General features: G+C 40.4%; 1 protein-coding gene across 1 annotated transcript in view; it reads left to right on the forward strand.

The window, feature by feature from the left end:
* Positions 1-17594, forward strand: part of FER1L6 (fer-1 like family member 6) — a 70030-nt gene that overhangs the window by 46594 nt on the left and 5842 nt on the right. The window contains exons 26-36 of the mRNA XM_085324673.1: positions 1239-1361; positions 1487-1526; positions 3334-3449; positions 4734-4865; positions 5831-5956; positions 7014-7141; positions 9012-9182; positions 10055-10215; positions 12756-12898; positions 13221-13309; positions 15505-15603. Coding sequence (XP_085180799.1) covers positions 1239-1361; positions 1487-1526; positions 3334-3449; positions 4734-4865; positions 5831-5956; positions 7014-7141; positions 9012-9182; positions 10055-10215; positions 12756-12898; positions 13221-13309; positions 15505-15603 — 1328 coding nt within the window. The remainder of the gene's footprint in view (positions 1-1238; positions 1362-1486; positions 1527-3333; positions 3450-4733; positions 4866-5830; positions 5957-7013; positions 7142-9011; positions 9183-10054; positions 10216-12755; positions 12899-13220; positions 13310-15504; positions 15604-17594) is intronic.

The raw sequence follows: 17594 nt of genomic DNA on the forward strand, positions 1-17594 counted from the left end.
GACCTTAAACAATCTCCTTAATTGAAAGACTGTCACTATGAATGGCAGCGTCTATGTCTGTGGTGTTTAGGCAGCATGAGCGCCCCACTGTGTTAGATGCTGTGCAAACATGGAGCAGAAAGAGTCTGCATCCCAGAGCTTACAGTCAAAGTATAAAACTGGGGTCAGTCGGTGGGTACAAGCAGACAGGAAAGCTCAGGGAAATAAGGCAGTTCTGGTCAGCATGACAGCTGCAGCACAGTATATGTTCTAGCTTGTATGCGTTTTTGTGTTCAGATTCATGTGCTATAGCTCTTTGTTTCTCTAGTTTCTCCTCTACACTCATCACTCTTTCACTGACAACAATACAAGCAGAGGAAATTGGTCTGAATTTCATTTCAAAAGATGTTTCTGCAGCAGCGTAAAGCATCCACTTCTTCCTTTAGCCCTGGTTTATTGATGGTCAGGTGTTTCCAGCATCCTTAATAATTGGAAGGTCAAGGAAGCTGCATGGCTGCTGCACAATCTGGACCTTTCATCTGTTACCAAACAACTTTTACGTGCAAGGGCRAAGTATAGTAAGAAAAGATTCCTAAATAGAACCCAGTGATTTAACCATCTGTGTCATATTAATTATCATTGCCACTTTTCTGTCTACACTCCTATCTCCACAGCCAAACTGACAAACTCTTGGTGAGGGTATTAAATGAAACRCTCTATTTAACAAGGGCAAATCTTCTTAAACAAGAATGAAGCTAGTATGATTTGCTGCACTAGCAGGTGACTTTTAGGATCAGAGTTTTTAGCTTTTTTATAAGGAGAAAATGGTTGAATTGTAGCAGCTACTGGGAATCTTTCTACTTCCGAAAGGCAATAGAGGAATAATGGGAATTCTTACAATACTTGCAAACTTAAAGATCTCAAGGTGGGAGAAACCAATTAACATTGGTGGATCAGGATGCTTAAAATATCATTATTATTTCTCTGAGTAGATATGCTTTTTGTGTGGGTTGCTCCTGTAACAATATTTCAAATGCTCAAAGTTTTGTTATAAGCAAAAGATAATGCAGAAATTGCTTTAATAATGTGATGATCATGATGAAGTGTCTTGGAATAAAAGACAGAGAAACTTATACATATTAATTAGGTCTTGGAGGTCAAAATATTCTCTATATACATGTATTCAAGCTTGATGTCATGGTTCAAGTGATTTTTAACCAGTCCTACAGTTCAACAATATTTTCTTTGTGCTTTGTTAGGACTTTAAAAAATCCACTCGACGATCAACAAAGAGGAAAAGAAGAACAATWGCAGACGAATCAGCTGAAAATGTTATTGACTGGTGGTCAAAATACTATGCTTCTGTGCTCAAAATGCAAAAAGTAAGTCACCCAGCAGCTCAAAMCTCACATGAATGTTATAAAACTAGATTTACAACTAAATAAATCTTTTTTTTGCTATTACATTCATACTAAGGAGTTTGTCTATCATCTTTTTCTTTTGAAAGGCAAAAAGACTTTTTTCCAATGAGGGAAAACCTGAAAACAGTGAGTGAATTATTTGAATTYTGTATTACTAATACTTTGCTTCTATACTATGTTATAGTTCACAATAAATGTCTGATAACAGAGTTATGCCARTAAGACTTTCCTCTATAGCTGGTCAGATGGTGGATATGTTAAAACTTCACAGGCAATATTGGGTTAACATTCAAACCTCATGCACAAAGATTTGCAGATTTCACATCCTAAATGATGGAAAGTGGAAATTATTGTAACTGAAGGTTGCATTTGTAACAGGTTAAGAAAAAGTGATTCTCTCCATTTTGAATCTGATCTAGGATCAAGRACAGGGAAACAGATTCTACTAGAAGAGTCCATGAGCATCACTTCGATAGCTGCTATGTTTTGTGTCTATCTTAGGGTCAAGTAGAAAAGGTTCTTTACACAAGAACCTAAAAAAATTTACCTGTCTATATATGTGTGTTTGTGTGTGTATGTGTACATATGTACCCATACATGTGRCTGTATATATATATGTTTGTGTGTGTACAGATATATATATATACAGTAAGAATGAAATATTGCATGGCTTGACAGGTTCCCTCACAGTGAAGCAGAGCTCTAGCAAATTGTGTTGACTAATGCAACCGTTTGAGCAGACTGAGAAAGAAAACAAACGCTCACTGTTTGCACAGAGATGTCATTTGGAGTTAAGCTGCAGCATCTTCCTGTGCCAGGGCTGCCTGCACGTCACTAGAGATTGAGGTGATCTCTATTTTAAAGAAGACGTGGAGATTGCTCTGGATGGAAGGCTCAATCTAAATGTCAGATTTTATCATTCTGATAAAATGGTAGCTGACAGCGTTTCAGTGAYCATCAGGTCTGCTGAAAGACAAGGCAGAGATCAGTGTCTGAGTAGAGCTCACTTGTCCACACAGGAGAAATATTTGGATAGAAAACATTTTACAAAAGTGTGATGTTCAGTTGCAATTAGATTTTTGCTTGATAATGTGACATCCACCCACATGCTATTCAGGCAGTTGTGACTTTTTTTTGACTGATAATGTAAGACCTTGTAAAATCTCTTCTAGTAATTCTTGCTAACTAGTTTAACCTATGATCATAAGTATTATGTATGCATGAAAGCACTGAGATACATATATATCTTTCTAAATATTTGCTGGTATTGAAGTCAAAGATATATAAGCTACTCAAAGACAAAAGTGAAGTGAACTGAAAATCCAGCCCTCAGCCCAAGAACCAAACCATCTCTGAGGGCTCGTCCTGTTTTTACTGGGAAGCCTCCCTCAATATTTGGAATCTGGCTCCATCAGATGCTTCCTCCCATTTCTCATAGTGTTGGGCATTCCCAAGGTGAGATAAGCTCTGTTTTGTGATGCCTTTGGGCAGAGAAAGGCTTTGGTGACTGGGAAATCTGAAATCAGTCAGCCTGAGAGTGACRTCTGCTTTTAAATAAACCTTAAATTTAACATGAAAGACACTAAGATGTATTAGTTCACGTCTGGGAGGACAGAGAGAGGCAGGAACAGAGCACTGTGGGAGGTAGCCAGCAGGGAGGAAATGAGATGGGACAACATCGGGCTTGATACACCAAGCTCGTCATGAAGACCGAGTGAGCCACAGACAGGTAAAAGTGCCACCTTTCTATCTGGGAGGAGTGGTGGGCAAAGAGAGGACCTGCTGCTTGGCAGCACGGGAGTGAGTGGAGGAGGAGAGACAGGAAATCCTCAAGGTGTGTTTTCCATTTTCTTTCACCTTTCCGATTCTTATCTGAAACATTTGATGGGCATCGATCACTAAAAAGCTAAATGATGACATGAAATCTCTGCAGATAAGCAGACTTGTGACCACATTGCATTGAATGTAGAAGAGGAGGTAGACAAAAAGAAGAAGGATAAGATATTCAAAAAGAAACTGAAAGAGGCTCGCAGCCTAGCAACACTGAAGGTAAGAAAGAAGGTAACAGGTAAGGATGCTAGTCACCGTCTCCCCAGAGCTTGTCCTCAGGGACCAAGTTAAATAACACYCCTCTTACATTTACTTCAGACACTTTGAAATGAATAAAACACTCAAAATAATGGGGCCCAGGGGAGAGCCAAGGCCATGTAGGCCCACTTGGCTTTGAATTTACCAATACAGAAGTAGCTGGTGAGACTCAGGCAAAATTCAGTTTTGGTGCTCTCCTTCTGTAAAATGCTGAATTGTTACCTGAATTAATTCACTATGAACATCAGGCTCCTCTTCCCTTTTCTCTTCTCTGTTGTAGTGATGTTTGGAATATAATTAATCAAATGTGTCTCTGCATCATGAGAGCACTTTACCTAGCCAATTCACTTAATTGTTTTAATATTTTGGCTTAAAAATATCTTCTCTGGAATGATGCCAGCACTGAAATGTAGTTGCTGGGGCATGTCATTTTGGAAAGGTGCAGTGTGTTAAGGAAAGCTTAAAAAGAGTAYGGAAAACACTACTGCTGGTGCATCCCCCCTGATGGTGAGGTAATATTCAGCTCATGTGAGATAAACTTGAAGAGCAACAGAAGACGTTCAAATAAAATRTTATGGGTCATGGAAAATGACTAGCGAGATGTAGAGGTTTGAAAAGATGAGGACAGCCTGGATTAGACAGYGGCTAAATAAAGGAGGGTTTGAAACAGCTGTCAATACTGTTTCCATTTTTCAAGAGACGAGATTAAACTAGGTCCCTCACCTTTACACTAAATAACACTTCCTAAATGACAGGTAGTGGGGAAGGATAAAGTTGTCCTTACAGAGGCTATTTGGTCTTTTTGCCTGTGCTGAAGCTCTATCCCCACAGCACTTAATCATCATCTCCTTTGCTGTCTTGCTGTGATACATTAACAAAATCAAAAAGGGTAAGTACATCACAGGCATGTCGCAGAGCCTTCTCAAGAAGGAAAGAGTGGCCATCTGCATTGCTTTTCCCCAAAACCAGTGCTTCTAAATATTAATTCTGGACCTTCTAGGGCCACTTTTATCTGCTACATTAACGCACTGTTCCAGACATCAGGCAGGACATGGATTAAGAAAGAGTCTTCCTGTTTTAAGTGGCGAGTGGATGACTATTCCTCAAGGAATTCTGTATAACTTTAGTTTTATTAAAACCTATATTTTGTGTCAAAATTGGATTTCAAGTAATTCTGTAATAAAACAGTTGCTATAAATACATTCACCACATCATCAAAAAAATCCCATTCTCTTATTTTCAAAGATTTATGAAGGAGATCTAGAGAGTGAATTTAATAACTTTGAAGACTGGGTGAAAACTTTCCAGCTCTTAAGAGGAAAATCTAATGATGAAGTTCATGCTGAATCTGAGGACAGAATAATAGGAAAATTTAAGGTGAGCTCAACTGGTGATTAGACAGGGGATAATTTAGAGACTGTATATTTTCATGTGTGTTTCAGGTATACTGAAGGTGAAAGACAAAGACATTGACAGTCTATTATAAATAGTTACCTCTTTTATTGMATCTAGAATCATGTTTCCTTTCCCATTACCCTGTAGACAAAAGCAGCATCCAAATCCAGGTGTTCACTGTTGTTTTGAAATAAGGAATTGCAAAAAAGTTTTAAATTACAGAAGATGGAAAAGGGACATATTATGTAGTCCAGTTTCCACTAATGCAACTTTATTTCTACATTGTCAGTTATAGTTCTTTGTATGTAATTTTGATTAATTTATRTAAAGGCTCTTATAGCTGTTCCATTTGGAGGCAATTGCACAGCCTAATCCAGCACATCATTAAGCAACATGCAAATGTAGTTCAAAGCATAAATAATGTTGGTAGGACTTCAAGCACTTCATAATTCAGAGGAATGGGTATCTTAAACTCATTAATACCTCAGCTAGTTTGCAATGTAAATTTCTCTTCAAATGTCTTGCCAGTTGCTYTCAGGCAGTATGATCTACTCAGCAGCCTGAGTCAATATTGATTTACATGGTTTGTATAGTGGCTGCAAAAATATAGGGCAAGCTGCGTTCCAATCAGACTGAATCTAACTGAGTGGAATTACCAATTTACAAACGCTCRGTTAAGAGCAAAATGTTTTCTTTAGAATATCGATACTTAGAAAAATAGACTTAAAACACGTGCAGCTGTTATATTCATTTAATAAAATGGAGAGTTAGGAGCTTGCAGGTATTTCTTGCAGTGATCTAGATGCAATAATAAAGAATAACATATTGTAGAAGAGAAATATTTAAAATGATCAGGCTTAGAACATTGAACCTATGTTCCCTTCAAATTGTTTTTTGCATTGTGCTTGGTACATTTTCAATAGAAATAAAACACAGTGTGTTCCCAGGGCTGCCTGTGCATATACCCAAGCCCTGAGGACTCCAGTGTGCTGGAGGGAGGGCAGCCCCGCGTTCTGCAAGGGATTCCACCAAACCACTCCGTCAACGTCCTCATCAGGGTCTACATTGTGGCAGTAAGTAGGCAGATGCTCTTTTAACCTTGAGGCAACTTAAGGGTTGCTTTTCAACTCTGTTTATCTCCTGTGTCTTTGCAGTGGAGCTTCTGAAAAACCTCATCCATGTGGCAGAATTTGTTTGTTGTATTTCAGACACTATTTCATATTTTAGGAATGGATGTTTAGAACAGAAAATATTATGCACAATAAATCGCAAGGATGCTGGCTCAGACTGGAGAAGTGCTTTGCTTCTTCAGACTGAAGAGGCTAGAGCTATAATTAATGTAGTATGGACAACTTGTTCCAGTCACATTATGTAAATGCAACTAGTGTTAATCAGGAGAGTGGTTTTGAACTTGCACACATGTAAATACAACATTCTCCATAATGGAGCAGTGAGAGAATATGCTGTGAGGGCTGTGAAATGGGAGAAACCAAAATGGTAGATGTTGTAGATAAAGCGCTGGGAGGGGAAATAGGTGGAAATATAGAGAACCAAATATTGAAGGAGCGCAACATGAAAAATGGAAGGAGATTGATATTTCAGAGGAACAGGAGARATTCAGACAATCTAAGAGGAGGGTAGAATGGTGGGTAAAGAGAAGATAACAAACAAAACAAATGAGAAGAACAGGAAGAGGTTACTTTGTTTCCTGAGTGTAAAGACWTCCACGCTATCTCTTAAATACAGTGGGCCAGTCAGGGAAGTGGTTGTTTTACACTGTTCAAACATCTGATCCACTCTTTATGGAAAACCATTCCTGGATCCCACATACATGAGTGCAGCCAGCTTCTTCCTCAGTGTTGCTTCTCCCTCTTGCCTTTTTTCTCTTATCAGTGGTGGTTTTGGGGAATGGGACTCGCATCTGCTCCACCCTTGGAAACCCTCTCCTTCTCCAGATCATCTTTCCCCAGTAGCCTCAAAACCCAAATGCCATAATTTGTATGACACCAGACAAGCTGGGCTTTACCCTGCACTTTCAGGACACCCCAGGATCTGTGGGGAAAACCACAGTCCTGCGCAATCACCATACTGCCTTCAGCCTCTTGACAGCATGGTCTTTCTTCCTAACAGGCATTTAACCTCAGCCCAGCTGACCCGGATGGCAAGTCAGATCCCTACATTGTGCTGAGACTGGGCAAAACAGAAATTAAAGACAGGGAAAACTATATTCCCAAGCAGCTAAATCCAGTATTTGGAAGGTCAGTGATGGTTTCATTTCATTTTCAGGGATGATTTCTGCTTTGTCACTTGCTACTACTACTGCTGCTGCTATTGCAAGCACTGGGTGGTCATTACATGCTGAGGTCTGCCCACTTGAATGTTTTATAATGGTACTGATTAAAATGTTGAGAACTAGTGTCACCTTTTATGATTATAAATTATTCCATTTTCATAACAGTCAAAACACATCCTGAAATGCAATCTGTGACAGTTTTTGTAAACTAATGCATAAGAGGAAACAAAGCAACAAATAATGCTGTCTGCTCAAATTAATGCAACTGTTAAGTTTGGGGTGAAATAAATATCAGTACTGCAAAGTGTAATTTCAAAATATTTATTGACATTTCAAGTTGRATAGAGTGACAAGTAATTCTCATAAATTTGGGATTGTGCCAAAAACATGAGGCTTTTGAAAACCCCAGTGTTCCAAGTGTGAGAGCCAGGGGAAGGCTCTCAATAAACATCCACACTGTATTATCAAATGGTCCATGCTTCTTTCATGCTGTTAATTCTACTATCCATGATTTTTTTTTCTCAGTAAGTCTGCCTGTTTTAAGAAGAATGAAAGTGTTTGGAATCAGTATGGAGTTATTCTATCAGAATATTAGGATATGGAAACTATACTAGGTTAGATTGAAATGTCCCTRTCCCAGTGTCCTGTATGCAATAGCAGAAGCTTAAAGAAAAAAGTGTAAGAAGAAAAGACAAGAACAGAGTAGTCCTTCCATATCATAAAAACTCTCAGTTTCTGTGATTTAAGCTGTTCCTTAGTAGATACTGCAACTGAGCCATCATGGCTGATAAACCTTAATGCATGGCCATTACTAGGCATACAGATGGAATGGGAAATTGCCTGCTTTATTTGTTCCAGACAAGATAGAAATTGCCTGTTAACTTGGATAGTCCTTGCTCTTACTGCTGCTGTCAACGGAAGCATTATGGAGACTGGACCAGCAACCCCTTCCCAGAAGTAATACCAGTAACAGCAATGAGCGCTCGCTGCCCTAGCAGCCCTGGGACTGATCAGCATGGTCCCATAGTCACCCCAGAGCCTTCCTACACCACTTTCCCCTCCACAACCTGCTCTGCTGCTGCTGCAAATTTGACTTTGGCYGCTCTGAGAAGAAGGACTGAACTCCTCCTTCAGGAAACAAAACTCAGTTTTTCCTGTGCCATGGAGAAGCCTGGAGCAAACATTGTGCTGATGGCCCTGTCTTCCATTAATTTATCAAATCCCTTTTAAGTTTTCTTTATATTTTCAGCTTTCCCTATACTTCTCATAACAAATTGCCAGCACTGAAATATATACTGAGTGAAAAGGGGGTTCTATTCTTTGCTTTTTGAAACTTGTTTTGAAACTTTTCCCTGGTCATTTTACTGGTTGCCCCCAAAATCCTATAAACAAAATATAATCTGGAGCATTTGGAAGAAGCTGGAAAAGACTCATTGCCTTTTTTTTGTTCTGAAAAATGTGCAACAACCTCATACAGACAGCTTCTTTACCCTCATAATCTTCAAGCTTTCACCACCATTGGAAGGATATGACCCCTTCAGGATAAGCCAGTGCAGCTGACCTCCCATTGCTCTGATTGCCATAGTGGGGAACAAGCTTAGAACTGTAACAGGACATGGTAAAAGAGCAGGAGAAATAAATTATTTTTACCCTGCGTGTTTCCAGTATGTTCAGATATTTTATTTTTAAAAAAAGCATGACCCACAAAAACATAGATGAGATAGTTTGCAGGGTACATGTAATGTCCATATGTTGTTTGCACAATATTCATTACCTTAGTCTTTTAGGCTTTAAAATGAATTTGACTAACAAGTACTTATCAATTTTCACCRTAGATCATTTGAAATCCAGGCTACTTTCCCCAGGGATTCCTTGCTCACAGTCCTGATCTATGACCACGACTTGGTGGGAACAGATGACCTCATTGGAGAAACTAAAATTGACTTGGAAAATCGTTTCTACAGCAGGCATCGAGCAACCTGTGGGTTACAAAGCCAATATGAAATGTAAGTCCTTCAGACTGCCACAGAGAGCAGTACAGAGCGAATGAGRTACTTGAAGAAGAATTTCCAGGTGTGGCCAAATATTGTGCTTTCCCCAGCACAAAAGCCACAGGAGATATTTTAATTGAATCTCACCACAAAGCKCAGCTTGTGGCTTTGGGTAGCTGCCAACCTGAGCACGAAGTAGGTATTTTAAAATTAATACCACTGTTCACAAAGTGTTCGAGGTGGCAAATGGTCTATGTATAACTTCTCTGCTTGACAAATTGCCTTTCAATGGGCTGAAAGGACAAGTGAAAATTAATCAGTCAGAGAAACTGTGAAAGGGCTCAACTCTGCTCCCCATTATTCAGCTGCAACTGGAGCAGCTGCAGCAAAGCCTGTGCATCTTGGCATGCACGTGTGGGTGAGCAGGAGCCGCACTGGGCTGCTGGCTCTTGCAGTGCCATTGTGCACGGTAGGTTGATTAATGCAGAGAAAATCAAACTAAAATAACGCCAGGTACCTGAGAGTTATTTCCCTAGGAGGTGAGGGTTTGGGGCTCTTCTCCTATAATTGGAGCATGCCAATGACAGGGACGTTTTGTCTGAGCTGGGGATAAAGGCTGCACCAACTTCTTATGTRTTTTAAGAGGAAAAAGTGAGCCCTGCTCAGTCTTGGAACAGGAAAGACAAAAAAGTATTGACTTAAAGGCCTGAGCAGACAGTGATGTATCTGAGGTAAGAAGTAGCACYGGACAATCCAGAGAAAAAGCTTGCCTGAGCAGATAGCAGGACCAGTGTCCACAAAGTAGATCTCCATCTGGGAACTGTCAGAGCACTTTACAGAAGGAAAATCTTACCTGTTTCTCTCCATTATCCCCTCCATCCCTGCAGAGAAGGATACAATGCRTGGCGAGATGCAACCAAGCCAAGCGAGATCCTATCTAAGCTGTGTAAGGACTACAGAATAAGTGGGCCCTTCATGAGGCCTGGAGAGATACAAGTAGGAACAAAAGTCTTTAAGGGACAGACGGTCTTCACTGAAGATGAGAATGGTAAYGAAATAGTTCATTGTTCTTTGGCTGCATTACTGCAGTACCTAGAGGCTGCCYCAGCAGCAACTGGGGCCCTGTTGTGCTGGGTACTCTGAAGTCTGATTACTGGAGCCAGCCTCTGTTCTGAAACACTTCTATAACTGTGATGATAAATGCAATGTCTATGTTAGCTAGTATTGYGGCCTAGGGGGGAGAGAATCTGTAGAGTGACATAGTGTTGGGGGAGGAACTGACATCCACATGTCAGGGGAAGGGGGTGTATTCTGAACTAGCTCCTGCTRGTCCCGAGGATGGAGTGCCCAGGAGCAGTTGGAGGACATGGGATGCTYTTGGGACGTGTCTTCACGTTTATCTTCATCTGAAAGGAGTGCAGCTTGAAGGCTCTGAGACTGCTCCACACAACAAAGAAAAGCAGAGGAAGTCAGGATAACTGGTGGAGTCTCTTCAAAACGTACTCCCTATCTGAACTAGCTTTAGTGTAAACATACCTGAGCAGTGAGAAAAAGGGGGAAAGCAAGTCCGGAGGTAAAGTGAGTTGTTCAAGATCAGAGAAGTTTGGTGCATCATTCATTTCCAGGCCACTTATCTGCTGATCCTACCTTACCTACTTGGCTTTTCTCCTCTTGGTTGTTATTCTCCTCCTCTTGATTATTACTATTCTGACTGCTCTTTTTAAGTGCTAATGTGATGCTATGTAAATCCAGGTATCTGGGGGTCTATGAATCCAGAGTGCAGAACAGAAGTTGCTTTCAGAGCTCCCAGATTAAAAGGAGGGCAAAGCTGCCAGAAAGTTGAGTGTCCATATCATACATGAGTGGAGTGGGACAGAGCCATCAGTGATTTAGGTACTTACTTACAGTAAGTAAAAGATATGTGAGGATGGAGACTTTAAAGTGGGAACAAAAGGAGCTGGATACAGTAGTGGATATTATGGCAGTGTAGGGCAACCTCGACTTCRTACTCCTTTGCATGTATTCTTTAATCAAACTCCTTTTGATAGATGCAAAGCAYAGTTCACACCTCACTTAAGTAGCACTGTTGGAAGGAGAGGAGATGATCCATTTTTAGTTTGTTGGCCAGATGTTTTATGACTCCACTATGCCTACCAGTTCTCTTCTCTTGCAAAGAAGGGAATGCGACTGCTGGCAACAGGATCTTTAGGGGAAAATTTTGGTTCACTAAAATGAACTTCAGCCCAATCAACATCAGACAAGATGATGAAAACCAACAGCAAGGAAATGCAGAGACAGATGGCAAAGCCTACCCCCTGAAAAGCTTGTGTACACAATTTTTTTTCAACATGTTTTTTTTTTAAAAAAAAGGTACAACATTCTCTTCATCCAGACTGCTGTTCTGACATGTCCATCCTGGTCCTGATCTGGTCTAGAAAGGCTTGTCTATCTGTAGCCAGTGGAAAGAAATAGCTATCTTGAGAGGGTGAAAACTGTTCTTAAAAAGGTGTTTAAGACAAAGAGGATGGGTTATCARGGGACAATCTATCCTACTTGCCATTGAAAGCTGCCTGGCTCAGTAGCTCTGTCTAAAAATCTTGTTTTAGCTGACTAAAATTAGATGAAATGCATCACATTTCAAATGCATGTCAATATTCAAAAGAGAGTGGGCTTTCATAACCRTAGGATCCTCCTTGCTCCATCTCTGAGCTATTAGGAAGTGCTTAATACCTACTATTTCTATCTGAAACAAGCCCTTTGTTATCAACACTCTACGAAAAGTGAAAGCTGTTTTGCTAAAACAAAGAGATCCTAGCTTTCTTCTCACTTGGGTACTTATCTTCTAGTCCAGGAGACATCCCCTCTTCAGATCTCTAGGTTCCTTTTGTGTAGTACAACAGAGAGGAAAGAGAGGCTCAWGGTCTCAAAGGCTTTCTCTGTTTTTCAATATCCACCTTGTCTTCACTGTTTGGACTGTTCCTTCATGGAGATGCCCTTCACCTGGGTCTSCTGTTCCTACAGTGGCCAAGTAGTGCACACTGCTTCTCTGGAGGAGACATGTACTTGCCATAGTGTTCAGCCCTCATATCATTGCTCCTCCCTTGAGATGTGGTTTGCTTCTCCAGGGGCATATTTGCTGTTGTCATCACAAGGCAAAATGAGGTACAACTGTAACCCTTAGTGCTTAATTTCTGACAGCTCCATCAAAGTCCAAGTCTCACTGTCTTTCAAGAGCCATAAAAAAGTCTCACATTTGCAGTTATCATCTGCAAGAAGAAGGGAAGTTAAACAGAGTACTTTCATCTTCCTGTTAGAAGCAGTTGCTGTAATAGTGAAATGATTCACTGTGTTTTATAGATTAACTACCACGTAAGTGCTAATCTTCTAGTTACTCCAGCGGATACCCTTATTTACAGGAATTAAATGTGTTTTAAGACTTCTTCCTTCTTAATGGGATACATAGAAACTTATTTTTAACTCAAGGAAATTTTTAATGACTACCTTTAATAATTAATGGAACATATTACTCAGGGATTTTAAATGCTAATTCAGCTCTGGTTGTTCTTTTTGTTTTGCTCTTTCCCATAGAGGAGCAAGTTGAATCATATGAGCATCTCTCCTTAAAGGTTTTAAATGCTTGGGAAGAAATCCCTGGAGTTGGATGCAAACTGGTTCCAGAGCATATTGAGACTCGGCCTCTCTTTCACAAGGATAAACCAGGCATGGAACAGGTGGGACCGCTCAGAGATGATGGTATCACTAGACCAAGAGCAGTCTTCATCCAGTTACTCTGGTTTCTGTTAGTGTCTGCAGTCTTGCAGAGACAGCTTGCAGGTGTTGTATCACAGGGGAGACTGCACACAATATCAGCCTGGAACCTGTCACAGACACAGGCACACAGTGAGCTACCGAGACACACGATAGCCACGCATGGTATGATTGGTATGCAAAGACCTGGGTTAGCTCAGCAGTGTGGGTATCTGTAAAAAGTAGGAGAATTCTATATTGCCCAAGACATAAGGATAAAAAAGATGTTTATTTCTTTTCTTCAAGGGTCGCATACAGATGTGGGTGGACATGTTTCCTAAAGACATGCCTCTGCCAGGACCTCCAGTGGACATTTCACCAAGAAAACCAAAAGGGTAATAACCTATGCATTCCTCCCAACACAACGGCATAAATCTTCAAAGACTGAGTTTTTTAMGTGTCTGGAAAGAACTATTAAAAGAACTACCATCACAAATTTCTGTGACCCTGAGAAAACTTTCTCTTGATGTACACAATTTCAAACTGAAAGAGAACATTGAGTTCAGTCACCTCCATTAAACAAGTTAAAGAACACTTGGCAATTTTTGCATCAAGGGCTATCACATATCTTTTAGGAAGATATCCCTTTTTCATATAAGAGTTCAAGTGGCTAGAGGCAAGAGTCCCTTAATAATTCTGATATTTTCATCCATTTTCTGAGCTGAAAGTAGTAATTCTATTTTCATTACCTCTCCCAGCTAGATAGTGTACTTGACCACTGGTTGAGATCTTTAATCTGATGCAACAGTTTTGCACCTATTGAATTTCAAAGATAAACKTAAGAAATACATAAAGCAGCAGCAGACTGAGATGCATTTGGAATAGCAGTTGCTCTCATTTCAGATGAAAGATGAATAAAAACATGGTACAATTAGATACAGTTTTTCACCAGTGTCTGACTACAGCAAKCTGTACTTCTCCAGATTTATATGCAATTTTATACAGAGTTCTTCAGACTAATTAAATGTTTGTGAGTGATAAAAAATGACTACCAGAGTTCTCGGCTCTTTCCATATCAGTTTTATTCCTATATTTTAACAAGGTCTTTCTTGGAAAGCTCATATCTGAAGCAGCAGCAGATAYATCACTTTGACAAAAACAAGAGTCTATGTAACAATTACTTTCTTCAGACTAGAACTTTCTGTAAAGGACCTTGACAGCAGACATTTGCCAAGCCAAAAAAAATTAAAATTAGTAATACCCACAAGAGCAAAAAAAAAAGGGGGGGAAAAAACAGGGAAGAATATTGCTAAACCATCAATTATCAGGAAGAAGATAAACACGCAAACACGGCCTACATGCTTTGCAGAAAAGTACAGATTTGCTGCAGCAAAACAGGTTCCAGACTCCATAGGATGCTTTGTGAAAACATTTCTGGTTGACAGGCTAAGACTGAACCAGAGTCTGTTAGAGCCCTGCAAACAGAAATCTTTCTTGTTTAGGGTAGAGATCTGGTTTTCATGGTTCACAACTGCTGAAGAGCTCCTTGTACAACCATGAGCTCCTGGACCTCCTGGACCCACTGGCTGCTCATGCTRCCTGGTTTCCCAGTAAAGGGCCTTGAGACTGGCCTCTAGTTGGCCTGCAAGAACCTGGGATGCAAGAACCCAGGATGCCTCTCTGATRCAGTCTTCATGGCAGGACTGACTGCAGCTGCTGAGTGAAGTGAGGCAAACGGATCTGTCTACCAGTTTCACACCTGAGGGTGGGGTGATTTCCAACATAGTACGTGACATTTCAGAAAAATCATAATATCATTGTTTCCAAACATATCTTTTATTTTGCACTTCACATAATGACTCAAGGCATACCTAGATTTTCAAATACTAAATTTTTCTGTGACCTGCAACACCTATATTTCAGTTTAAGCTTCCCGACCACTGAATGACCACTATAAATATTTATATATACAAAGGATGAAAAAGCTTAATTCCTTTTATTGCTGTTCCTAAAGATGGTTGAACTTGCTTACTGAAAGTTTTCTGAACAGTACCTCACTTACTTACCTTTTAATGAACTGGATTGCACTGAATACCATATTTTTTTAGTCATTTCTTTAGAAAAGCACCTCCCAGGGAGTTGTGTTTTTTTATTAGCTCACTGTTTTGGAGGCTCTTCCCTTRATGTCGTTCAGACCAACCTAGCCCTGTTTCACTGCAGTATTTTTGTGAATAGAACTGAAAATGGCAGGTRAAAAAGCAAGGACTCTTCCCCTCTCCCAAAGCTGGCAGTGATACCTTCTGTCATTCTGCATGTCCAGTGAGCTGAGAGGAGCCATCATCTCCCCTCTGTCACTAGACTCTCTAATAAACAGAAGGGGCCTGAGGATGATCCTGCTTTGAGAGATTTGCACAGCTACAACATTTCTTACTTTATAAAAACATGATATAGTTTGACCCAGGTTTTCACCTGTATCTTACCACAGCTCGGTGATACACGTCTGCTAAAAAAAAAAAAAAAAAAAAAAGATCTTTTGCTAGCGTGATCTTAAACTCATCTATGCAAAAATGCTGTTTCTTTTCTTTTCCAGCTATGAACTGAGGGTAATAATCTGGAATACAGACGATGTGATTCTAGAAGATGAAAATATCTTTACAGGGCAAAAGTCAAGTGACATCTATGTAAAAGGGTAAGTTCTTCAGGATGCCATCCTCATACGAATACTGCTTGCTCCTTGAAAGGGCAAATAATAYCTGAGTCAAAATCAGCCACAAAAATTACACTGTGAGAATATGTCATGAACTTTTTCGTGACCTTGGTCCTTTGCTCTGAAGCCTGTTCAAATTAGTCATCTATTTTAGATACTGCTTCATCATCTTTTTTTCTCTTAAATCAAATAACATAAAATGCCACTAGTCCTTACTTCCTGCTCAGGCAGAGATGGCGTAAGAGAACCAAGCTCGTGGTTTAGCAGACAGAGCTCAAACACAGAATTTGAACCATAAGGGCTTACACAGATGCAGAGGGGTAGAAATAATTAGAGAAAAAGAATTCTGACCATATTAAAACAAGAAAGTAGGTGTATCCCAAGATATTCCTACGGGAAATTCTTTCTAACTAGTCACTCCTTATGKGAGTGAGTGACCGTGAACACGGTGGGAAGAACGTTACGCTGGCACCTACTGCTCTCCTTCTTGATGCTGCCACAATCTTAAAGCYTGTGTCAGCTTCAGAGCAATTACCATGATGATCAGTAAAAGAGAAGGAATTCACTTATATAAAATGAAGAAAGAGTGAAAGTGGAGCTTGACTCCTGAATAAGCTCTTTCCTGATATTGCAGCACATTACTGCTTAAAATTACTTTCCTTTGCACTTTCTGCTTCTGATCAGGACTTGAATGAAGGTATTAGCTAGGGAGGAGGGAGAAATTATGGTGTAAGTAGAAGCACAAAGTACTGGAAATCTCTGGTGAGAGACTGATCTTAGATTTCTTGCTATATTTCCAATATTAGAGAGTGAAATGATTATACCAATATGAATTTCCAGGATGTTAGGCACATGGAAAAGTGAATCTCCTGCCTACCACCTCCTGCACTGCAGATGATCAGACACAGAGAGGTGCAGGAGGGGCACTAGGACTGACTAGGGGGGAGCAGGGGAAGTGTTTTCCATTTTGCCCATCCTGAGAGTCAAATGAACATAACGACAAAGCCAAAATAAGCATAAAGACAGAGCAGTCTGGTGGCAGCTCTTATTCCTTTGCAAGGTATACCTACACGCATTTTGCCAGAGAAACCTGAGCAAGCTCTGGCCAAGCTATGTGGGGCACCAGGAGTGGTGCCAGTCCTTTGGAGCAGGAGCTACCGGCCCGGGCAAAGTGGACTAACACAGCCACACAGCTCCCGGGACGCAGCAAGCGTGATTATTGCGCAGACCAGCCAAGCAAAACCTCCCTGGCAGTTCCTTTAGAGGAGTTTAATTTGAAATTACTTGCGCTCACACGGATATACCCACCGTAGCATTAAATTAATGCATTCGGTGCAGTAGCAGAGCAGCTCTGACAGCACAAAACTTGGTGCAGGTTAGAAAGTGAGGAAATAACGAGGCAGTCCCTTTGGGCTGAGCTGCCTTGTAGCATGACAGCATAGCTGTCTGCACCGGAGCAGGCTGACAAGGAAAGCCAGGAGCAGAGAACTTCTGTGCTTCTGTGCCCTAATTATTAAGACATAAATCTTATTATGTTCAGGTAGTGCACTTAGCAGCCCAGATACCAGAATCTGTTACCAGGCATAGATATGCCCTAGGGAACCTGGTGTGCTTGGGATAGTTCTTGTTTTTCACCATTGCTTTTTGAAATAATGGGGCTTGCAGGAAGGTGGCCCCTTTTTTTTGACCATAYTGCAAAAAAATGTAATCTGTATTCAAGCTGTAATAAATCATCCTCAGATCTGAAGCATACATAGCTGGATCATTAATTTTGAAAGAGAAGATAATATATGCTTAGGAAAGCACTGTCCTTTTGTAATGTATCATTGCACATCAGGGGTTGTTCACACTGTATCAGAAAACAAGAGAAAAACAGAAGAAAAACTTCAGAGACTTCTCCAGCTATGTTTACTCAACGTTTACGCCCTTAAACTGCAAGTGCAAACAATTTGGATGCTAACACCAAGCACTTA

The sequence above is a fragment of the Rhea americana genome, unplaced genomic scaffold, assembly GCF_003343005.1.
Source record: "Rhea americana isolate MKP2758 unplaced genomic scaffold, rheAme1 scaffold_0, whole genome shotgun sequence".
In the NCBI taxonomy this organism is placed as follows: domain Eukaryota; kingdom Metazoa; phylum Chordata; class Aves; order Rheiformes; family Rheidae; genus Rhea; species Rhea americana.